The sequence below is a fragment of the Camarhynchus parvulus genome, chromosome 3 (genome assembly GCF_901933205.1).
Source record: "Camarhynchus parvulus chromosome 3, STF_HiC, whole genome shotgun sequence".
NCBI lineage: Eukaryota > Metazoa > Chordata > Aves > Passeriformes > Thraupidae > Camarhynchus > Camarhynchus parvulus.
The window spans coordinates 8318273-8343888 of NC_044573.1; the positions used below are offsets into that span (position 1 = coordinate 8318273).

Here is a 25616-nt window from a genome sequence, read left to right on the forward strand (position 1 = left end):
TTTATCAGAGCTACCACTTAAGGGAGGGCAGGAGATATTTGATGTGAGCAAACTCAAAGAGTTATGTCTAGAACAAATAGCACTGAACCTTCTAAAATGCCTATGGCAGCCTGGCAAATGCAATCCTGACTCCCAAATTTTATTATGTTCAGAGTGATGCTTGTTTGATAGGGTTTACATCTGAGCAGAGAAGAGGCAAAATCTTTCCTAAGAGAAATGTTAATGTTAAGCCTAGCCTACTTCAAATTTTCAAATAAAATAAAATAGATGTAATAGAAATACCCAAATTGTTCCCCTCCAGGTTTTTACCATGAAAACTTCAAATAAACTTAAAACAAAGTGGGTAACGCATGAAAATGGAAACACACCAACAAAAGGTTCTGCCACTGGAAGTGTTTAAGAAACACTGAGTGTGTCACCTATTGGCAAAAAAAAAATAAACAAAGCTGTTGTGAGTAAATGGCTATAAATATAAAAAAGTAAAGGGACACGAAGAGCTCTAAACAAAACCAGAAACATTGCCTGACTGAATTAGTAACTATAGCTAAATGTGGTTTTGATTCACTGGTAATTTATGAGTCTTTTATCTTTATGAATATAATAACTAAAAGGAGCCATAAAAAAGATAATAAATGCTAAATATATACTACTATATAATAATGGTAAATTTTCAGTATGCCAAAAATACTTTAAAAGTCTTGGAGCATTTAAAAACAACACCACCACCAATTTCTCCTTTTCTTGAAACCACATTTAACCTTCAGAGTGAATTAGGGCAAGGTTAAATCACAGTTTCCTTGCTGAGAAAAGATAGAAAAAATAAGCTTCTGAGGAATTAATGCTTTATGTAACTTAGGTATTAAAAATTGAGTATGGTATTATTATGAAGTTAATAAGTATCAATGAAGTATCAATAAGGAAATTATATTTGCAGTAATTTTTTAATTACCTCTCCTGGCATAGGATAAAGGGACAAAATGAATCCCATTTTCACTACTTAAGAATAAACTAGCACAGAACAAGCTTCACTAAGGTAAGTAACTCATGTGCTGTGTTTTATCCTTTAGTGGCCTGTTTGGTCTGTTGCTTAAATCAAATTACCTGACATGAAATACAGATTACTGTTACAAATGATTATACCCAAGTTGGCCCAATATGGATAATCAGAGCAGTAATTCACAGGGCAGAAGTGGAAGAATGGTGATTTGGGAGTTAGTAATTAATGGCTTCTGATCAGCCAGCTGGATCACTTATTTGATGATCCCTAACTAGCCTTTTCTCAAAAACAAAATAGTTAAGAAAATTGCTATATACTACAATTCCCATGGCTGCAAAACAACCCAACTGATTGCCTGTGAGATAGAGCATTAGCCCCTTAACCTCAGTTCTGTTCACCTAGGATACATTCAGGATATGGTGTGGTTTCACCAAAAAGCACATGGCTTAGAGGTTGTGTTTTCCTGGAGGAATAAATTGGTACTAGCATCTCCACATCTGATTCATAATTCTCTTCCACCTTGCTCTGGCTTACTCAGAATTACAAACAAATGATACTCAGTGCTACTTTCCCCCCAAGTATTCAGCTGCCAAAGATACGGATCTAGAACATGCACAGTTATTTAACCTTTTAAAACTTTCTACAGCTGTGCTTCCCCCTGAAAACAAGGCTTTCTTTTTGGATATTTCCACAGCTCGCCCCCACTTTGTACCTTCAAAGTTGGGGTCATTCAATAGCACCTCAAAAAATAACGTCCTGTAAAAGCTTCTGGTCTGCCATCTCTGTTGAAAACACACTCTCCAGTATTTAAAAACAGAGGGACTAAAACCACATTTCATACCCAAATGGTCAGCAGTTAAGACAGCATTGCATTATTATTCAGTACAATAAAGTTTTTTGCATCCTAAGAAATCTGAGAAATGCTAAAAAAAAATCCATGGTTGGGTTCATTTCAGCCTAACCTGTGAGAGCATAAGAAAGCTCACAATTAGGTTTTGTTCTCTGTGAAATGACAATTTAAAAATGAAGACTTTATTACATTTATATATACATATGTAAAAGTAGATATATACATATATAAACATATGTATACATACGTGTATACATATGTATACATATATATACATATCTCCCTATGCAAAATACCTATTCTAATTGCTTAAAGGCTTGTGGAAGAGAGAAGTGCTTCACAAAGAACTCATCCAAAAATAGAAAACTTTCAATAATGTATTTAAAAGTACTAACACTGAAGTGGCAATTTCTAAACCACCCCCCGCCTCCCACTATATAGATCTTCTCTGAAACTTTTTACTTCTTAGCACAAAAACTACTTTTAAAAAGCAAAAAACATTAAAGAGCAGCAACAGAAGACTCCAATGATTAGTGCTTCCATTGAGAGAGAAATAAAAACCATTTCAGGGGCTAGGTATTGTAAGCTTTTTCTCTTTCCCTTATATATCTTTCGTTATCCTCCACTAAAATCAGAATGTGAAAGGAAATATCCATCACCATCACACATGAGGAGACATCAGCTAATTCTGTGAGGAAACTAATCAGTCAACAGTTATTGTAAGCTCTAATGTTTCAGATGTCAAGCAACTAAATTCTGTATTGCAACTGCACAACTGCTCTTAGAACAACTAGTTTCTAAAAAAAATATTGGCAGTATAAGCCTTAAAGGAAATTGTCTCATATATTCTCAAACCATCCTGCAGAAAATAGCAGCTATACAAATTTGCAAGGATTTCAGTCTTTGCAGCGACTGGAACCAATGAAATGGATGGCATACAAAATGAAATGGTTTTGCTTGATGTAGGCTGCACATCCTTTGAACAGTGAACCAACTGGGATTAAATATTCTAATTCTCAATCTTGTAAAAAACTGTGATGGACAGCTTTGTCAAGCTCATTAATACTAAAGCAACTGCTGATAATTGCTCCAGGTTTCAACCTCTAATTAAAGCTAAGTGGCCTGATTTGCATATAGTAAACAATAGAAGTTTCCTGCGATCACACTCCCAGAGGCCTTATCAGCTTCACAAATACAGTATCATTAAAACCTGAATGCTAATTACAGTTAATTTCTCAATGCAAATAGGAGTAATTCAGTGGGCTTTTAGGTCTTTCTTGCTTAGACTTAGCGCTGTAGTTTATCTAAATGCACCCCAGACACTTACCAAAAATAACACACCGGGAAGAACAAAACATTCCACAACTCTCCCTTCTCTATCACGTTTAAGAAAATGATGTCAAATGTTATCAAAAGCATTACCATAAATTGAGCAAGGTAAATCAATTAGCCTTTCTCCATTTGTTCTGTTTATCTGGGTAACAATGTAGAAAAAACAAAGCACTGCTAATTAAAAACAGTTCAGGTTAAGCTGAGGTGCTCAAATTACAAACTTCCGTAGTATTATAAAAGACTTTCCAAAACAATCCTTATTTTAAACACTTCTGTGTAATGAAAAAAAACCAAAACAATGTAGAAATCTGCATCTGTTGGGAAAACATGTAAGATGCAGTAAACTGTTTAACAATAACCCACTTCTAATGTATTTGTAATATCTCCTTCAGACTCCTGTGTCAACTAAAAGCAAAGAGGAAGCAGAATTAGAAGCATGAAGTATTTTCCCTATATGAAATAGCAGCCAGCACTCTGGCAGCCTCAAGCCCAGGTTAAGGAAGGAGACGTTCCTGCATCTGCAGGGGGTGGGGATGTGAACACAGCACCACGAGCAGCACCAGGAGCTGAGGGGAATCACTCTTATCAAAGAGCCAGCCCCTCTGCTCAGCAGCACACACAGTAGTTGGTGTTTGGGATGTGCCAGCCTTTTCTTATTAATCCGCTTCAGAAAAGTCTCAGATCCTCTCCCATCTGCTGTATTTCAAAATTCTGCGTGGACTGGAGCACGAGTTTCTATAACTGAGTGACAAGTCACCTAAGAACAGCTCATCCATAGGTAAAAATACCAGAGCAATGCTGACAGTGTCACTGGCTAATTACTGACTCCGTATGTACCAGGGAAAAGCTACAGTCTTCTTCCTGCTGCATTAATGAGTCAGGTTATGATTTCCATTGACAGTCCCTAGTATTTTCACATGCTTCCACACTCCTTCAGTTAAGTAACAGGTGGAAAGTGAGTCTTTAGGATTCAGAGATACCTGTTTCACAACAGCTGCACCATGCAGACAGAAGTAAACTTCATTTCCCATGTAAATATTTACATATGTATAAGGAGATAAACCAAACTTCCAGGTTGTACCATGAAAATATTTACTTGGTAAATTTACTCATTGTCTTTTCCTCCTTCCCTTTCAGAGAGCCTCCATTTTAATCATTTTTTCACTAGACTCTCTTCCTGCCTTTTTTTACAGAGGATGCAACCCTTAAGTCACCTCCCAAAACACCTGAGATTTTGTTTTATCTTGACCCAGAATTCATTTTAAAAATAAAAATAATAAAAACCCAACACTTGCTATCTATTCTGCCTCCTTCCAGTTCCGAGGTACTGAACCTTGAACTGTGTTCTGCAACCAGGTAATTTTTAAAATTCTATTATTCTTCACTCTTTCTGTCAGCAATCCTATAATTATTTGCCCTCTAGATTTAATTTCCTAATCACTTAAGCATGTCTTTTTCCATGCTGGACATTACTACAGGAATCTCTCCAAGTTCAAAGTGGGCCAAGTTTTTAACTCCCTCTCAGTCAATTGAAAAAGAACACAATCCTTCCTGCAGGAATCTCAAGCCTGTCACCCAAACACAAGATTTCACCTTGCTGGGAAAAAAAAAATTAAAACCAAGGCAAGGAAAACAAATCAAACACAAGATGAGCCTTGGTTATCCATGCACAGTTTGGATTCATGAATTGGCTACAGTTTATGAATCCAAAATCTACCTATATGAATCATCTCACTGCAGCCAGAGCATATCCTGGCTTCCTCCTGCACTTAGCTCCCAGTAGATGGCCAAATATTTGCAACTACCCCACTGCTGGGGCTTTGTCCACCACTCCTCCTTATAGCAAATGTCATCTATTAGCTTTCAAAATACACTAGCATTTTGGTATTTTAAATTATGACTTTCCATAAGCCTTTAATAATTTTTATTCTATTTAAGTGACTGGAAAGCAGGGCCCATAATCTCTGATAAGCACATTCAAACTGCTTGGAGCAAAAGCCTGAGGCACTTCTGAAGTGAAGTATACAATGATTAAAGTCATAATAAAACGAAAATTTATATGAAATTGTGTGAGCCTTTTTGCAAAAACATAAATTTTTGACACTGTTCTGCTCTAGAATACTACCCCACTTTGATCATTTCCATTGGTGCTGTTTTCTGACATCAACATGGTAATGAGTGATTTACCAGAATATGTTACAGAGCCTTCCCTTTGCCCATCTGAGATTTGATTCTTACTTCTTGATGGCAGTTGTTATGCCAGCTGAAGACATTTTGAGTGCTAAGAACTGATGAGATTTGCTTCAGATACACAACATGGGAGTTTGACACCAATAGCTTCAAATGAATCCAAACTTTTCATCCTCAGGGGCTGGGAGAAAGCACGTGCGATCATTCAATTTAAATACAAATATTTTCATTTGTTTTGGGGGCGAGGAGAGGGTGTTGGTTTGGTTTTGGTGGGTTGGTTGGGTTTTTCTCTTAAAGCCAAGCATTTCCCAAGGTGTACACACAATACCATTGTGTTCAAGAGCCCTTCAAAGATTTTATTTCTCCAGATAATAACTCAGATGAGAACGGTGGTGTAGCTGCAAGCTTATTGTTCACCATTAAGAGAGCCTACTGCATTAAGGGCTTTGATTTATTTATTCTTCAGTCTAAAACATCACAACCTATTCTGGAGGAGCCTAATATACTAAAAAAACTTTGGGGGAAAACAGGAAAGTGATCCACTGTACACATAACCTTAATTTACAGATTTCATGGTTCCCAAAATTTTACACAAAACACCATTTTATTCTAAATGAGCCATCATTTGACATGAATTTTGCTCATTAAGATTTTAAGGGTGGTGCTTCACCTTGATGTCTACACAAAACCCACATGATTTACAAAAAAAAAAAAAAAAGATTTAGTGAGCCATTTTCAGAGAAAGAAAAAGGAAACCCCCCCCCCCAAAAATTAGAGTATAGAGCACAGAAGGTTTCCTGAGACTTTTATAAGGCAAAAGCCTCCACATGCATTCGTAACTGTTAAAGATTTTATTACTATGATCAGTTACTCCTACTGAATGAGAAATCTTTGGACTATTATCAGTGCCACTGCTGCTTACCAATTTTTAAAAGAGAGCTTAACTTTGATCAGCTGCCATTTCTCTAGTGCAAGCCAAGCTCTTTTGCATACCAGAAGACACACAGATGAGACATGCAATCATCTCAGTAAAAACTTTCCTGCTGACACCAGTGCTGCCACACTCACAGCACACACCAAGGTGAAAAATGGAGGCACAACCAGGAAAGCACAAAGTCCCTCTCTCTAGCAATAGTTTAATTAAACAACATCACTTGCACATTCTTAACTTCACAAGAACTAGAAAGGTTTCATGTCTGATACATCTATCTATATCTATATGCTTTTAGGAAGACTTTGACTTCAAACACCTGACCTTCCTAACACCAGCCCCCAGTCTTGCTGGAACTCCATAGGACCAAACATCTGCTTCTCATTAGCCTCTCCACAAGTGTTCATCCAATTTGCAAGTTTGCCTTGGGTGGGATTTTTCAAGCGCTTCCTGACCTATTCTTATGCTGTATTAATGCCTGAGTATTCCTGCCTATTTGCTATTCTCCTGTTTAGATTTAACTGCTGAAATAGGTACTGCTCACAAGCCAAAATTACAAGGGAATTGTTATCTTTAACTAACAAAACCTTTCACAATTCAGTCCAAACTACATAACGTTTTATTTGGCTGAAAATGCTTTTATTAAGTCCAGACTGTAATTTAGGTACTAGTGAGAATTTAACTTTGCATTTTCTACTCCAAGGCATTTTCTGGGCCCTGTCATTTAACCAGAATCTCCCTGGCTCTTTTGTAGCATTCCATTTTTTTCCCCAAACTACCTCATAAAGGCTTGCAAGGTGGATGCATTTGTTTTATAAACCGTCTCAGCTCTCCCTTCTCTGCTGGGACTAAGTACAAAGGGATTCAGGAGAAAGTCATTTTGTGAAATGATACTTTGCATATTTATTCAGAGAAGCCCTTCACTTGGGGAAAACGCAAGGGCTGGTTTTCTTAACAAGGAGATAATAAAGAAAAATTATTTCATTTATTCAAAGTACATCTGCACTGCAAAAGAAAGGTACAATGATAAATTGTACTAACTCATCCAAGCCACCCAGTTCAGAGACTACAGATGGTGTGGCTATAATGGAGCTCTTCATGGTCAAGATTCGTGAGTAGTTAGTCAGAATAGGAAAAGTTATTTCAATCATCTCTGGTTCCTGCAGAAACTCTTTGGATGATGGTGGCAATACTGGATTAGGCCTTCCCAAAAACAAGCCCAACTAAGGCCAAATACATGACAACAGCAAATACCTCCCTCCCCAACTATGAAGGAGGGAAACAGATGTACCACTGAAATGATGCACAATAAATGGTGATTAACAACATCAGCAGCTCCTGCTTTTAAAACCATCAATCATGAGCAATTTTAATTAAAGTGAACAGCGAAGTAGGTGATTTGGCTCAGCAGCCATGAATTTATCAAGTGGGATGTTTCTAATGCCTGATTACAAGCTGTAGTCACTGCTACCATCAGCCCTAAGCAGAATTAGCCATCATTAACGTCATTAGCTTCTGGGGGTGAAATATGATGAATATACATCATCTGGGATGGCAGCTTATTCAACTGAACCGGTGTCAGGCAGCATTGCCACCCCACAGTTTTCTACCAGTGTGGTTCTTGGAGCACCAAATGGTTGGTGGTCTACTGAAACTCTATTTTTCTTTTTAGAATACCAACTCTTTTAGTTTTCTCTATTTTATTTTGAATAAACCTCTGGATATGGTGCTTTGGGCTTGCTTGCTTTCCTAAGAAAACAGAGAACTGAACTGGTGAATTATGAGCATTCAGATATTAATACAGCGGCAAAAATTTAACTTATATGTCACATTCTGTCAGGGCAATGGAGAAGAGATGTGCTAGGGAGAGATAATCAGATGACAATCTCTACATATCTGCTGCTTTAGGTGGGCCTAGACATAACTTAGCTTCTATTTAATGCAGCTCAGTGGCTTTGATAGTCACAGACCCTTAAAAATTTGACAGATTATCCAAAAAGGGTTGAAATAATGAAGACACATGAGAATAAAGAACAAAGGATCATGAGGGAAGATTAGAAAAATTGATAAATAAATATCCTGAGGAATTTGAACACCATGAAGCACACCTTGAGGGATCAAAAAAGGGATATACACAAACTGAGTGGGTAGAAGAAAGAAACAAAGCTACAGACAACAACATAATGATTCAAGACTGCAGTAAGTAATACTACCACGTTTGGAACAATGTGTTTCTCTGTTAAAGAAAGAAAACATGGCATCACAGTATTTAAACAGGGAAATCAGAATGCAAGGGAGACGTGAACTTATCAGAAAGAAAGTAAAAATAACAGTTTGATGACTTATATTTGCCTTGCGCTTGTCACCAGACTTAGTCTTGGTGCATTTGAAAATGGAAGAATAGATAAGGAATGGTCAAACAGGAACGCTGGCACGTAACAGAAGTGTGAGAAATGCTTTTGTACCATTGTTTATTTTGCTTTTAAAAAATTCTGATCTGCAATGATCCAGCTGGAAAAACCGCTCACCCAAGGACTTGAGACATAAATGAGAACTGAGTAGGAGATGGAGATTTAAGATCAATATCAGACATATGTCAGTGATCCAGAATCATTAATGGCAGCATTTCCTCCTCCTGCAGGAGGTAGGCAGGTACCAAGTTTTCTGTATTGCACAAACACTCGGATGTTGAACTTCAGGGCCATGACAATGGTGGGGGGAGAAGGGGGGGCAGGCACATTTCAGTTCCAACATGCCTGAGAAAACACAAGGAAGCACATTTACAGAGGCAGGCACGGACACATCCAGGGCATGCCAAAGTAACGAACACAGAAGTTGCACTGAAACATCATCTGCTTACAAACTAGGAGGGGATCAATCCCATCACTACTATGCCAGAAAAATTCCCTGCAAAAAGGCTGACTCTCTCTGCTTGACTAAGGGAGGGATGCATTCCACAATAAGGAATGCCAACAGGTAAACGTATCTCAGTTCGAATTTATTTTATTGACTCCTTGTGAAGTGGTTCGTTCTGTTATACCCCCATGTTCTCCCTGAGTTTTATCCTCCCTCAAAGCTGTCCCTCATGCCATTCCCTGCCACTCGTTCCAGCTCTTTCCCTGCCTCTCAAGGCAACCCAGCCCCTTATTCCTGAACCTTCTCTGCCACTTAAACCTCACACCGATCCCTGTCTGCAACACCCCTTTGGAATTCCCCTACTCCTGGAGGCCCCATTGGTCCATGTGACCCATCCTCTCACCCTCCTACCCCAACTGGCCCTGGACACTTGATGGAATCCCCTCATTCCTCTCCTGAAGATTCCCTATTTGTTAGCTGTTTGTATCCACCCCCTGATTTGTATCTGTACAAAACCCCTTGCACAGGAGTGCCTGGGGCTCTTTATTTCTGATTCCTTTACTTGGAATAAAGTCTTCTTTGTGGAACCTCAAGATGGAGAGCCTCCTTCTTTCTCCTCTGCGTGGTCCCTGGCTTGGGTCTGGCACCACAGAGCAAATGGCTCTGAAGGTTCTGCCTTTGGTACATCTTCCATCCCGAGGCAGTTCCCTGTGGATGCCAGCCAGTCAGGGAGAGAGAAACAGCAATCGTTTCTCACAATGGCTTATGAGAATTTTTAAGGAGTGTTTTTTAAGATTTTTAAATTTTTAGAATTTTTAAAAGAATTTTTAAGATTTTTAAAAAGAATTTTAAGAAGGTGATAACTTGTTAGCATAAACAATCTGCAAGTGGTGTTTTTCCACCTTGTTTTCTTGTTCTTCTCAAGGATGGTGTGTTTGTTGGCTGAGAAAGATGTTTTTTATTAACTAGCCAATCAAGTAGAATGTATCCTATCAGTCTATAAAAACCAAAGAATATTTTGTAATAAAGCCTTCTTTCCTCCTCTTGCAATTAAGTCTCTGGTCTGTCCTTGTGTCATTCTTAGCTCAAAGGTGACAGTTCCCCACTCCTGGCGTGGCAAGATCTGAGAGCAAGCCCAGGCTCCGGTAGCCACAGTAATGAATATAAAAATTTGGTAGTAATGAATATGAAAATTTAGCAGTAATGAATATAAAAATGTGTTGGGCATATGCTCTCTCACCTTTCTTGTGGGTTCTGACATGCTTTCACTCTCCCTTTTTCACACAAACAGGGGGAAAGCTGCCCTCTGGTTATGGAAGCGTGGACTCAGCTGTTCAAGGAGGACATGTCAGTGGAAAATTCTGCCCCAACACTGAGATCATGACCCAAGGTTTCTGTCCAAACTACATCAAGCAGTATGAACAAAAACCACTGTCTTGCGTGAGTTCTGCCTCTCTGGAAGTGCGTGGTTCTGTGGCTAAGATTTAATTCCTAAAGGTTTACTACAGCAGTATGTCAAAGAAAGTTCAGAAAGGTGTGGAAACTCATAAAATCCAGAAATACACTGATTTGTCTCCTTAGAAAAAGATTTACAATGTAATATTTCAATGAGACTAGAAAAAATAATAATTTTTTAGCAAGGCCACTTGTAAACTAAACGTACTACAGCTAATTACAGTCTGCACAAATGTGTGTTCTTGGCTTACAGCTTTCACTCATGCAGTCGTCTTTTAGCAAAGGCGTAATAAGAGCAAACAAAAAATCCATTTACCCATAACTGTCCCAATTAAAATTATTCTTTCCCCTAGCATTGATGTCTTTCCATGACAAGCCACAGGAAATCACACTACAGTAACTCATCTTTTATATAATATTTTCTGTTATCAAAGTAAATAACTCTGTTATATTTGTTTTCATCTCTGCTATGAGCAGAACTCTAAATCCTAACTGACAGGCATCACCATGAGTTGATATGGGAGTCAGCTTTGGAAAAATAGGCTGCTAAACTGTTTACTTGAATATATACTGCATGTAGTTTTGTATTTGGTGAGAACAGTTTTTTTAGATGAAAGAAATTAATATTTCATCAGGATAAATAATAAAGTGCCAGTCCTATTACTTAAATTATATTACTCCAATTACAGTGGTTTTATACTTTAGAGACCTTAAAAGATAACATGACATCATCCCACAGGAATAATACTAGCAAACCTTTAGATAAGGGTATAAATTTTGTAACTGACTACTGAACATGGCTGTTTCTTTATACATAACTATGATTTAATATATAATTTGTGCATAATGTAAACGGCTCCAAGCAACTACTAGCAATTCAGGAAAATCATATTTAACGAGTTGTCAAATAAAGCTCACAAAAGCATGCTTCTTCTGATTATTTCTCAAAATCACTTTCAAATATATCTACTCTGATCCTAAATAGAGATTATGCTGTCATGATAAATCTTTTTTTAACCTAGGTATTATGATGCCCATCTGATACACAAAATAGTTTATGCTTTTAGTTGCTAATTTCTTTGCTTCACATTAGCTATTTAAATATAAAAAGGTTGTTCAAAATTATTTAAATTTGCTATTTGAAAAATTGACTAATTTCAAACTAAAAAAAAAATCAGAAATTTCATGCTATTGTTTTTTCTCTGTTAATTGTTTGTTCTCTGTGAAGTTAATGTTTAAAAAATGCAAATGGAATGTACAGAAGTGTCTCAAAATTTTCAGATGGAAAAAAGCCAAGTGACAAGGACCTTGGGAGAACTGTGCAGTGCCAAAATGCAGCATCGCACGTTCTTTTCCTCAACATCAAATTGCAAGGGAAAAAAAGAAATCTGGTACTGATAAGTCATTATCTGCCACAAAGCCCTTCATACATTTTTAGGCATCACAGAAGGTACCACCAGGAGAAAAAACTGTGAATAAGCAATTTCTAATTCCAGCAAAATTTGACTCCACTTCCGGTGACGGAAAGAATCACAGCAGTAAGCGTCAAAAAAAAAAAACCAAACAAACCAACCCTGCTGCAACTGCTATTGCACATTACTGCTGCTGCTGAGAATCCTATGAGTCTTAACAGGGATTGCGCTGTTTGCTCTTACAGAGGAACACAAGCCCTCCTGAAGAGCCTACAAACTGCCAACAAGGTGATAGGGAATACGTCAAGGAAAGGAAGCAAGATAAAAGGACAAGGATGGCTTTGCACAGAGCCTGATGGCCACAGCTCACCAGCACTCTGGGATTTGATAGGAATTTGTACGTGCCTAATTTCTACTATGAATTTCCATTATAAGAATGTGCTATTCAAATAATGACAAACTTCTCAAATACTTGACTCGGCACAGTTGAGATGTGCATGCAAATAAGAATCCCTCTAGTCTACTTTTATTATTTTTTAATTCTCTTTCAATCCCAATGAAGTACAATTTCCTCTGCACAGAAACATCAAACATTTTCCTCCTCTACATTTTATGATGTAGACTTTCCAGCAATCCCTGGCTTTTATGAGCTGTCTCATGTAATGAACATTGTGGTCCACTGTGCAACAGATCTGTACTTTATCCTTCCCTAATGAGACAGTTCTCCAATTATTGAGCCAAGGCAATGTTTCTCTAGAAAGTTTCACCCTTTTAAGCACAGAATTCCCACAGGGTGATTGGCAAATTATCACACATTAAACCCATCACATACACAAACTTGCAGAATTTATTCTTGAGCAAGTAATTTCCTTTCTTTCCTCACCAGTTCAGGATGTTTTTTTTTTTAGTGTTCAGTCGGTGTTTCATTAAACCCCCCACCCCCCCCAAATAATTCACCCTTCCCCCTCTTGCCATCACAAAGATCACCATGTTATAGAACAGCTACAAGAGCAACACCACAGAACAACAAAATGGAGAACTGAGACTGCCTGGTAATGCAGCTTATTAAAGCAACACAGTTATTTCTTTATACCATCTAGACAGTTTGTGGTTGAAGATGAGCCAGGTGGGTGAAAGGGCTACATCTGTCCTCTGTTAATGCCCCTTGGTGCAGTCTGAGCCCCAGCATCCTGAGATTCATCTCCTGGCAGAGGTTCAAGCACTTGCTCAGTTTTTTGGGCTGTTCCTGTCCCTGTCTGTACTTAAAACACTTCTGAACACCTAGGGTAAGGTGCTCCTCACTAAGGGGGGTGTGGATATTCCTATGCAGGAAGCATCACAGACATACTCTACTACAAACTTAAAAGGAAGAATCACATCAGGTCACAGCATCCTCACTGTTACAACAAATAATTTCTGTGTGGTGCCTTGCGATAAAACATATTCACAGCTGATCACTGCATGCCTCTGAGCTGCTTCTGCCACTCTTAGCCATGGTAAGCAAACACTCTCATACATTTCAAACGTGAAATCAAACAAAACCACTTCCTCCTAGGAAATACATACTGCACATATAACCAGACAGGGGCAGAATCAAAATTTAAATGCTAGTCCTGCGCATACTGGTGGAGCCACAACTTTCCTAAGCAATTTTCCCAATGTTTCACCAAGCTTCCAGTTAGGAGATTTCTCACAATCTCAAATCTAAATGTCCAATCCTGTAATTTCAGTCTGTTTCTTCTTGTTCTGTCCCTAGCCCAGACAACAATTTACTTTTACTCCTCAATAGCTTTTTATGTGTTAGGGCTTTTTATCTTCTTCTCATCTTTGGTCTTCTCTACTCTGTGCTTAAAATCCTCTCTCTTTCACTCATTTTTGATGTGTTTCTAACTCCATTTCTGGCTGAGACACTGTCTTCCCCCCACTGGACACAGCAGCACAACAGGTAATTTCACAATTTTTCCTGTTTAATTGTCACTCAGTAGATGCTCCTTTCTTGGTTTTCCCACAACAGGGTAAGGTTGTCAACAGCAGTGCATGATCCACTACAAACTTCAGCTTATTCTCTGAGGAATCTCTGCCCAGTGCTCCAACCATTCCTCCGCCTTTCTCAAATCTCTGTTTAGGTGTAGCAATTCACACTTGATCTCCCTGAATACATTTCATGTAATGAAACCCTTACTGAAGAAAAAGGGCTGCAATTCAATCTACCAAGATAATTTTGGAAGAAATGGTTGGGAGCACATCCAAAAACAAAGCAGCAGATTCACCTTTGATTAAGAAAATTATGGCCAACTATAATAATTTCTGGAACCATAGGGAAAGATCACAACCTCCTCATTTGATGCCAACATGATGATTGAGCAAACTGAAAAACTTAAAGTAGTAGTTTAATTTTTAAGGATATTATCTAGAAAATATCTAAAAGAAGAAAGCTAAAAAGGGAAAAAATAAAAAAGAGGAAGGCTAAGCTGGAGAGAAAACTGAGTCTGAAAACATAACGTCAGTCATATCATAGCTTACAAGTTAAACAAGTGTTTCAAAGAAACAAATTAAGTGGATTTATGATACTGTGGAAATTTTCTTTCCAAAGCAACTCTTCTGATTGATGGATATGAAGCTATATCAGAAAACAAGATGATAAAACCAACCTTTAGGAATTTCAGACTTATAACTCATTGCTATGGCAACATTCTCAGCAAGAAATAAGTTTTGTTGGAAATAGCAAAAAAAAATTACTTTACTTTTCCTTAAAACATAACTCTACAACACAAGAGAGCAAGACAGGTAAAGGCAAGAGTATAAACCAAACTGTTAGACCAATGCACAGCAGTGCACCTTTTTAAGCATCTTGCTACAATTCAAATAAAATTCCTCTTTCGTTAATTTTATAATTTATGACAGGAAGAGTTGAAAACACGCTGGGTTTGAAACAGATACTGAAAATTTCAGTCGGTGAGTTATAATTGAAGATTCAGGCATCACAAAGGCTAAACGTGTCTCTACTCAAATGAAGCTCAATTAAACTGTGCAGTCTAGCACAGGTATAGCTTCCTTTTGAAAGTGGATACAAATACCAAGAATATTGGTGCATACCTGTTTTAAAAAATCCCTAATTACAGGTGGAGACAAATATTTTAGACAATGAAAAAACATTTGTTTCTTTCTTAAGGGCTATAAACAGGTAAGTGGCAGGTACCTTTCCTGATGTATTTTTATATGCTGCTTTGAATAATTATTAAGTGTTTCTGTACAAACAAGTTATATTAGTATTTGTATTAGTTTTGCCAATCAGAGACAAAATATAATTGCATGACCTTTGTTTAAAAAAAAAATCTAAAAAAGGATAAGAGTTGAAATTCCCTGTAGATTAACTTAATTATAAAGGAAGGAAATATTTCTCTAAGGAAGCCTCAAATAATACTCTTAATTTTAAAGCCCCTGCAAATGCACAGCTAGTATCATGCATTGTGCACAGTGACTGAAGACCCCAGGAATGGAGGCAAAACATGGATTTCAAAAAGCACCTCCTGATCCTATTTAACATACTTTTGTGAAAAAGCTCCCCAAAAAATGCAGCATAAGCTGTGTGCACAGGAGGGACACACTTTATTCAGAGCCTAAAGACACAACCTACTCTCCCAGGAATATCCCATCATTACAGGTCACTGGCCATCCTACCACCCAGCAATGGCTTTTCCACTCGACCTGGTGATGAGCAAATCAGCCTTTGAATAGGCCCTCTCACTGCTGAGCTATTTCTAGATGCCCTTTTGCCTTTTCATGTACTTCAGACAGGAGGAGCAGTGTGGTTGTTCTGAGAAGTCCAGCTAAGAGGTTTTCCCTGGAGCAGAACAACTTTCTGCATTCACAGCACAGAAAGAGACAGATCTTTTTGGTGTGGTGTTTTTTTAATGCCGCACCAAACTAAACTAGAAAGGCTCAAGAACAGCATGAACTCTTCCCTACCTGACTCTAGGGGAACAACAGGAAAAAAGAAATCTGTATTTAGCATATAATGTTGTTAATACATTTGTTGGTGATAAGCAGAGCTCCTTCTGCAACTCAAAAAGCCACATTCTCAGAGGATTTCCTCCTGCCCCCTTTGGCCCCCTGTAATTCTCCCTCGAGGTGGAGGTCAGAGGGTGCAGGCTAAAGAAATGCTTCTTGTTAAAGCTTCACAGTTCACCCCCTGCCAACACGAAGAGTTCCTGAAGACTGCAATTCCAAGCACAGTCCTGAACAACAGCAGAGTTGTAGTCCCAAATAAAACTCCATTTCCTTAACCATCGTGGAGGAAGCCTGCTCTGCCTTCTGAGTGAGGGACCAGCACCAGCTTCCCTTCTCTGCAAACACACTGCAGCTCTTTTGGCTTGGATCCCACCCACAGCAACACACACCATCTTTCTTTTAAATTCTCTGCGCAGTTCATAAAGTCCCTGTCCGACTGCAATCTGACAGGCAGCAATTAATTGAAATTTTTTCAAACCACAAGTGAAGTCTGAATAAAATAGGTGGCAGGGAAGTGTTTGATGTTCAGAAAGCTTCCAGAGTATCAGATGTCTTCAAAGAAGTGCATGCAAAGAAAAGCAAGATGAGAGGTCCCATGAAAAACTTAGAGCACACAGAGTAAATAATTTCAAAGACTGTGTAAACAGGGGACCAATTTAAAATCTGAAAACAGTGATTACAACTGCCCCAGTCTGCCTGATAACCTTACACTTAATTGGCCTGTAAGACTCTCTTATTTAGAAAACCAGTACAGAAAAACAGGGGGGAAAGCACCTATTAGACTGTTTTTTACTTTGTCTTCTTTCATTAAAGATTGGTGCCTGTAATGTATTTCCAGTGTTTTGGGCAGCAGAGATTTAATTGGTGCACGATAGCAATCCTTATTACTGTGCAAAAGAGAACAACATCAACATACAAATTTTTTTCCTATTTAGAGATTATTCTGAACATTTAATAAAATTAATTTGCTCAAACACCAGCTATTTACTCTCTTTGAATTGCCTTAAATATTTTTTCTCCCATTCAGCTGTACTAGCTTAAGTGGAGATAAACAGAAACCTGTCTCAAGTATCCTCTTTCACCAGACAGAGGATTATATAAATAAGACTCATCCAAGACAAAAGGCTCACCCTGACCACACAAACAGTCAGACAGCAGCACAAGTGTCCTAGAGGGAGCACAGCTACACAAACAAGTGCTGAGGAAAAAGCAACACGTGGATTTGGAAATGCCAGATAACAAGGACACACACTAACACAAAATTCAGTAACCTAGAAGGCAGAGGGAGGGGATGACCTGAGAGAGGCTGACTCTGTACAAAATAGGTGACGTGGCATTTGAAACCTCATATTGAATATAAAATGTTTCAGGAAACAGACTCAGGAGACAAGTGTCAGGGGCTGTGTGATTTCTCTGAGCAATCCTGAGGATGATCAAATTTGTTCCTGAGGCTTTTCTTCCTGCCATAATGGCCACGCAGATCCTCACCCACAGCTGGGCTGCTGCTGGATTATGAACCTTGGCAATCACTCTGACGGGCATTTCATTACACTCCCTCATCTCATTTTCAGTTGTACCCATCTTTCTTTTTTTTTTTAGATATGAAGATGATAACATGTTCAGATGAGATATCAGTGCTCCCTTAGGAGTTAGCCAGAGTTGCTCTCATTCATGCCTGGACTCCTTGGATGTGAAAGCAACCTAAATTACTACCAGCTCCACCATGGAATTGCCCTGTTGTCACACACACAATGATATTGCTCTCTCCTCCCCTCCATAAAGCTGCATCTCAGAATTTACACAGTATTTCAAGGCAATTGCTCCCCTTCCTCATATGTATAAAACAACTACATACACGTATGTAAAACAGAGTTTGGGGCTGTTTTGAACCCTATTCCTGTTCTCTCCAGTCCACTTTGAACTGCAATACAATCTCTATGGCACCCATCATTTCTCCAGAGGCAGATCAACAATATCTAACAGTGAAACAAGTAACTGCTTTAAGTACATCTAATTTGAGACTTATTATTCAAGACCATTTCCTCATTGTGCTGGTTTTCTGACACACTTTGACTATCTGTGAACTGCTTTTTTTTTCCCCTACCACATGCTACTCCATCATTTCCTGTGTTGAGTTCCACTGTAGCTGTCAGCTACATTTCTGACCTCTGCTCCATTGCAACAAAGGCAGAAACTCCCTTCTGGTACTGGAGTGGATGCTGATTCAGTCTCTCATCAATTGTTATCATATATCTCTGTCCTTTTCCAGTGCTTGCAACACTGCCTATTGTAGTATCATTTGTAAATGTAATTAATGAGGTGTTTATGTACTCTTCAAAAATCATTAAGTTGTTAAATTAAACTGCATTTAGTGGCGCATCCTGAGTCACCCTGCATGCTTTGGTCCAGCTCAGTATGCTGCCATTCATCATCACCCTCTATTCATAGTGCCTCCAGCAATTCTAACTCCTTTGACACAATTCATGCTCAAAGTACTTCCAACTGTGGTGGGGCTTTTTCCTCTTTTTGCAATAATTTCTAGATGTGTCCTTTCTGTTTCTGAAGTTAACAGATCAGTGCTGTTACAATCTAATGTCTTCCTGCTTCCTTCTCAATTATTACAATTAGTAGTGCACTGACGCTCTCTGATTTAGTTAATTCTTTCAGCATACTGCAACTTGCTATCACCAATACCTATTTATTTATGTGTCATTAACCTGGGTATTCCTCCTTTGACTCATTATCTACTTTAAAAATCCTTGTTTTTCTCTTTCACATTCTTATTTCATCTTCTTGTTAAAGAGTCAACCAAAACAGGCCATCCATCAGCACAGCTGATTTTCTCTTCCTAGTTTTACACACGTAAACTTTTTTCTCCCCGATTTTTTTCTGTCTTCTTCATATTGCAAATATTTCTGTTGCCATAACCCAATTGACACTCAAATGTTGTCTGTTTGAATCAATTTGAATCCTTTGCTCACTCTGTCAGGTCTCTGCAAGCCTCAGAAATCTGTGGATATTTTAAATCACTTTCTTTTCCTCCCCTCTACACCTACAGTACTGGATCTAGTGAAACCCACTTACATTTGGCATTCCTCTCCTTCAGACTCACAGTAAACTTCTGCTCCCTAATTGAATGAATTATACATCTTACTTTTCTCCAGGCTTGGTTTGGTCATTAGGACAGACACTCAAGTAGCCTTCACTTCCCAAGGCATCACTGAAAATCACTGGCCTTAGGGCTTTTCAGAGCAGTCCATGATCTGTCATGTGGCCTTTAAAATCCATATTGCTTGCTAAGCTTCCAAATGCTTGGCCATGAATGAATGGCTCTTGGCTCCTGTTCAGTTTGTGCAGCTGTGTTCTGCAAGTCTGGGTGCTGAGCATTTTTTATCTCAAACAGGTGCACAGGCAACAACTCTTAACCAGCAAGGAAATAACCTGTGTATGATTTCTCCTGTGGTTATCTTTCCTTATTAAAATATCAAGCCAGGTTTCACAAAATATCAGGCTAGTTTTCATGAAATATCAGGCTAGTTTCCATAAGTACAATCCCTTATTATTATTCCTTGTTAAACATCATGCTACCACCTAGAATGTCCTAAAAATTACAGACTGTCCACAGATACAAGCATTACCTGCATTTACCAATGCCCACTAAAGTTTTTCCTTTGTTATTTCAATACTCTCTTTTACACCCTTCCATAATTATTATTCTATTTTCCTTTTCCCACATCGTATTAGGAACTTTATTCAAACTAACCTGAATGCCCTAAAAGCCTGTAATTGCCCAGAGCAGGCAGAGACAAGGATGGATGTAGGAACAACTGCACAAAGCTCTTACTGGCTCCAGTAAGAATTACAGCAGGACATGAGCATCCTTCAGTGTTTAAACAACAGAGAGGGGTTCAAAACATGCCCACCAACCCAAGGCTGTTTTTAGCTCTAATTTTTATGCCTAGAATTAAAAAAAACCAAAAACCAAAACAAAAAAAAAACCAACAAACCAAACAAAAAAAAAACCCAAGAAAAAAACAACAACAAAAAAAACCACCCCAAACCTCAAACCCACCAAAGAAAATGGTTAAAATGGTTTGCATAATGGCAGAAAGAGGGCTTGCTGGGAACCATTTTGAGAAGCAGAGAGAGGATGTCATGAGTACAAAAAGTGTTGAAGAGCAGAGCTCTCACCAAAAAGAAAGAAATAAGTGATATTCATCAGGTCTGACTCTGAAGGGCACATCTGACTTCAGTTCAAAGCCCTACAAACTGTCCTGCCCCTCTCCTCAAAAAGCTTTATTTTCCATTTGTGGTATTTCAGTGTTAATAACTTCCTCTTACTGAATATTACATCTTCATATAACCCCATTGGTTCAGCTCACATTTTTTAAGATTGTGTGTATGTTTGCATTCTAAGTTGCCAAACATAAGTGCTATCATATAACCAGCCAAAATGAGCCCAAAGGTGTGAAGTCAGGCTCAGAAGGCAAATTCTTTCTCAAACCTTCAAGGAACTAACCTGTGCATATGTGAAGACTTAAGCTGCAACCATGTCAGCTACAGAATTAAAGCTCTGGAACTGGAGAGGGAAAATCTCCTTTCCTCTGTGGGCTTTGAAAATTGGGCACTTTGAGGTAAAACACTGTATATTTCAAGTTCAATGATATAGTTCAATGAAATATCACATAATAGCCTATTTTATGATAGATTTTGGTGAGAAGGTGCTAAAACCAGTAACAATTGACCAATACCCTTATTTTAGGAAGAACTATTAATAGGTAGAATAAGCAACACATTAATCACTTCTCAGGTATTTAGGAGGCTATACTGCATGCAGTTATCCTCCTGACCAGTGAATTTCTTAGGGTTTTTAAAATAAATAATACAATATAAGAATGAGCCATGGGATCAGCTTCCTCCCTTCTTCAGTGAGACAGCTGCTTGTACTCCTACTACCAGGCACACTTTCCCTAACTCCTAAAATAAGCTTAGTCCTTTCATCTAGCAATTGTTTTGGCTAAATAACATTTAATTTTTTTGGATTCTCATAGCATGAAGAGCAAGAAATGTATCTGGAAGCTTACAATCATTATTCTACATCAAGGAAAGTAAGAGCCAAATTAGAAAGAACAACAATGTGCTCTCGCACAATACTTACGATTGATCTGATGTTGTATTCTTTTGCCAGTTTCAGAGAGGACTTATAGCAGCTTGCTAAGTTTTCTTTATGAGTGTCAGTGAGATGGCCTCTTGCAATTGGCCCAACAGTATGGATCACATCTGCAGTGAATAAAAAAAGAAGATAAAGAAACATTAAAGATGCTACTGTGTCACACATCAATTTGATCTGGTATTATAGCTACACACAAAGGTAGAAATAACAATGTAAACAAATGTATTTAACCAGAAAATTCATCATGATCTGCATGTCCAATAATTAAACATTAATCAGCAAAGGTTAAATTTTGAAGGATTTGGACTAAAGGAGAACATGAGAAAGATACAGTGAACGCTTGTTACATGTCTACTGCAATGCACACACTGGAGAGATGAAATGTTTGTACAAATCCTCTAAGTCTTAAGGCCTCTACAACTGTAAATACTGTAGAACTTTGAAACAGTTGCTCTCACTCCTCAAAGCCCACTCACTGGGGAAGTTCACTACATAAAACCTCAGCATTGCTGGTGATACACAGGTCATCTTTGCTTTTCCTCTGTAACCATTTGAAAAGAAGAAAAGTTGAGACTTAGGACTGTGTTGGTTATTCAAAAAACATGCTTTCCTCTCACATCAGACCAGATGGAGATGCCATGCAGCAAAACAAAATATTCTCTTTGAAGAAATTTATAACGAGCAAAAAGAGAAAGCACAGTCATCTTAGGTATGATGCCTTTGGACTTATCAAAATCTGATGCTGCAATCAATCAAAGTCTCTGACGTGCTGAAAGAAAAATGAATTTAGGAGCCTGGAGTAAAAAAGCATTGAAAAGATACCTACAAATTAAAATGTACCATGATTTTTTTTATCTCCCCCTTCCTAGTCCCCCAACTACTATGAAGCACATTTACTTTTCACACATCATTCTTCCATAGTATATGTGAGCATAATAAAATGAGCTGTGGTGGCAGATGTATATTTTTTTTCCTTTCTTTATAATTTCCTACAATGTATAGCAGAAATAAACAGTGGCACTATTTTATTTTCTTTTTCAGTGTTGCACTAACAGGGATTAGGCCAACACTTTCAACTGCAGTACTGCTGGTCCCCTTTTAGGTTGTGTTTCTGTCCCATGTGGGTCAGGTTTCCAACCAACATCTGCTGTTGCTACACTCCAGAATATTTTAATTTACTCACAAATCCTACTGAATTAACACCATTATTCTTTGTTCAAGCTGGTTTTGATGATTTCCATCCAACAAATGCCAAAGCATAAGAGAAAATGGACAAAATAACATTAAAATGCACAGTCTTTTTTTTTTTTTTTAATTCAGACATCATCTGTCTGCTCTCTGCTATTTAAAAGGTGGCTTTTAGGCTGAGCTATAATGTTCTGAAAAATTCAAAATCTTTTCTATACATTAGCCACAAAGCATTGATAAATCAGGAAATCAAAGCACATGTGATTCCCAGTGCCCAGAAACACTGAGGAATCCACTGTGATGGAAACTGAAACCTGTACCAGCTAAACTTTCCAACTGCTACAGAAAACCTCCCTCCTGTGAAGTAAATAGAAGGTTGAGAACTCTTCTTTCCATTTTGATCACAGTAATTTTCTCCAGTTGTGGGAACAAGATGGACAGGTTGGATAATTTCTGTTGAATGTCACAGCTGCCAGACAGTGACTCCAGAGAACCCTCCCTACCACTGAACATTCAACAGGTGTTGAGTTTTTATCCACTGACAAGGGGGATGACAGCAGGACACTAAAACAACCTGTGAGTTCAGAAAAGAGTTACACTCCTACATGTTTTTTAGCTACTATCATAAATTGAGAGCTATTAAGAAAGGACTTGAAAAAAGGAAAGAGCTAGTTTAAAATTTGCTTCTGTACGCAGAGATAAGCTTATGTGAATACTTCCATTATAAAAAAACTGTAATTTCTGTTCATGACTATAGCAGTTCCCTGGAGGTTGGAACTTTCCAAGGACTATTTCTATTTGGAAGTTCTGGCAACTTCAGAGAAAGGGAAAAAAAACCCCAAAACAAAACTTCTTGACTTTTTTCCCTTGTTTTTTATTTTACAACAGGTGAACTTCGATTACGAGGCCAGAGACATGATTTAACACTAGACTTGGCAGCAGGGGTTACTGGATGTACTCAATGACCTTAGAGGTCTTTTCCAACCTAAATGATTCTATGATTCTACAGGGAAAGCAAAATACTCATGAATCTCAAGGCAGTCAAGTTCCCTCTACATTTACCGACACCAAGATCAGAGTTATCATGATGAATTTTGAATTCACAATACCCAGCAGCCAACAAGCAAATCAAGGAACAACAATAAAACCAACTTTAAAAGAATGTGTAAAGGATGAAAAAGAAAAGAATCATAAACATTTCCCTCTTTCAGCTAAGGCTGAGTTTCTTGCATTTCAATGTGTAGCTCCTTGAAAGCTGAAGATAATGGCTTAAATTATTCATTTATTAATTAAAGGCAAGGAGGAATTTTGGGGAACAGACCAAGTATACCAAATTCTTGCCAGGATCCTCCTGTATAAAATTCCCACAGTATAATTTCTAGATGCATTTCACTCACCAAATCTTTAGCTCCATTCCTTTAGTCTTTCATTATTAAACACTAGTTCAATAATGCTAGTTTTGCTCAATAAATGCAAAATGTTTTTGTCATCTTTTTTTTCAAAACTTCTCAATTTAGCATTTTCATAGCAACTCATCGGCAATCCTGTATTGCTGTACTAGCCACTTCACATAAATAAGTTACCTTTAATGAAGTTATTAGCTTTTATGTTTAAATTTTTCCATGCCCATCATAGGTGGTTCTTTAGACAAGACACAAAAGATAGTTATGAATTGAATAGGCTCTGACCAACACAATCTAATGGGAGGCATCCTGTGGCAGTGGCTTTGGAATTCGATGTTGCTTAAGGTCACTTCCAACCCAAAGCATTCTGTGATTCTATGAACTGGTTTATAAAATATCACAACCATTGTAGCTGTTTACAGCACATTATTGGCAAAGAAATGCTTTTCTTAGGCACATTATTATACTGAAACACACGATAAAGATTGTATTAGCAGAGCAGCATTACCAGTGCTTTATGGTCAGCAGACAAACAGGGAAGTAATAATTATATTGTTGTACACTGTCAATAAAATCAGTGTATATACATTTCCTAAACTATATAGGAAACTACAAAAACTACAACTGCAGTAAGCTCAACTACATCGAGCTTATTCTGCTTAAGTTATTCCAAAATACTTTAAGTTTGCAGGAGGGCAAAACCCTTTGAGATTATACAGGCATAAAGGAAACAAACCAGAAAACCAAACAGCTCTTCCCCCTCCTTCAGCCCACACAGTTGCTACCTGAGAATCAGACTTCACAGGCTGAAGCAGAACCATTTATTTTTAATACATCAACAAAGACTGTGAAACTTTAGGCTTGTCTGTCACAATAGTTTCCTTTCTGCTCACATATTATCCTTTGCAGAAAGCAGCAGGATAGAGGAGTATGTGCCATGGGGGAGGTCTACAGATGTTTGTCCACAAGAAAATTCATGGCAGAACTGCTGCCCTGCTGTTCTAGCTGGCACCTTCCACATCCAGAACAAGGATCCACCCTGGGGAAGAGCATGGCCTTTCTGAAGGAAAACACAACAGTAGAGGATTGCCACAGGACAGACAAACAGGAATGAGTTTCACCAGAGAAGACGAAACAATTGCAGCAGCAAGGCAGGTGGGAGCACCAGCTGTGGGGATGGGCAGTACCATGGCCTGAAGGTACATTGTGGACACAATGGCATGACACAGAAAAGATCACCTAAAAACTTTTAAATCGGGGAAAATGTAGAGAAATTAAAAAAATATTTAGCTTGGCTGGAAAAGCTGGCTCCTGTTTGCTCTTATCTGCGCCTTTTGGAGTTCAATCACTTCTCAGTGAGGTCAAACAGGAGTAAGGGATGCAAACATTTCCCAAAAACCAAAACACGTTTTTTTATCTTCAAAAGAAGGTAAACAGGTCAAAAAGGGAATGGCCATCACTCAGAGAATGCCACACTAACCATTTGCAGTATCTTAACTTTTATGTCAAAAAGAAGTTGCCAGGACTGCTGTGACGTTGCTGATTTACTGTGGTCAGTCTTGCAGCCAAGCACACTGATAGGAAACTTCATTAAAAAGAAAGCTGCAATCCATGGGTCCATAAATCACCGTGTGTACACAGAGCAGAGAGATTTGCTTACATTTTAAATAGTACATTGAGGTGGAGAGCCCCCAAGGAAGGTGTATCCTTATCTGGGATTCAGGCCACAACAATGGATCAAACTGCTTTTAATGCTAATGAAGCTGTTGGTTTAAAACAGTGTTTATAAGAAGATATTTCAGAAACAAAACTGCAACT

At 38.2% G+C, this 25616-nt stretch overlaps 1 protein-coding gene across 3 annotated transcripts in view; it reads right to left on the minus strand.

The window, feature by feature from the left end:
* The window catches only part of MACROD2 (mono-ADP ribosylhydrolase 2), an 845829-nt gene that overhangs the window by 326422 nt on the left and 493791 nt on the right, over nt 1–25616 (minus strand). For all 3 annotated transcript variants that reach the window (XM_030946263.1, XM_030946261.1, XM_030946262.1), the window contains exon 6: nt 21193–21314. In XM_030946263.1, coding sequence (XP_030802123.1) covers nt 21193–21314 — 122 coding nt within the window. The remainder of the gene's footprint in view (nt 1–21192; nt 21315–25616) is intronic.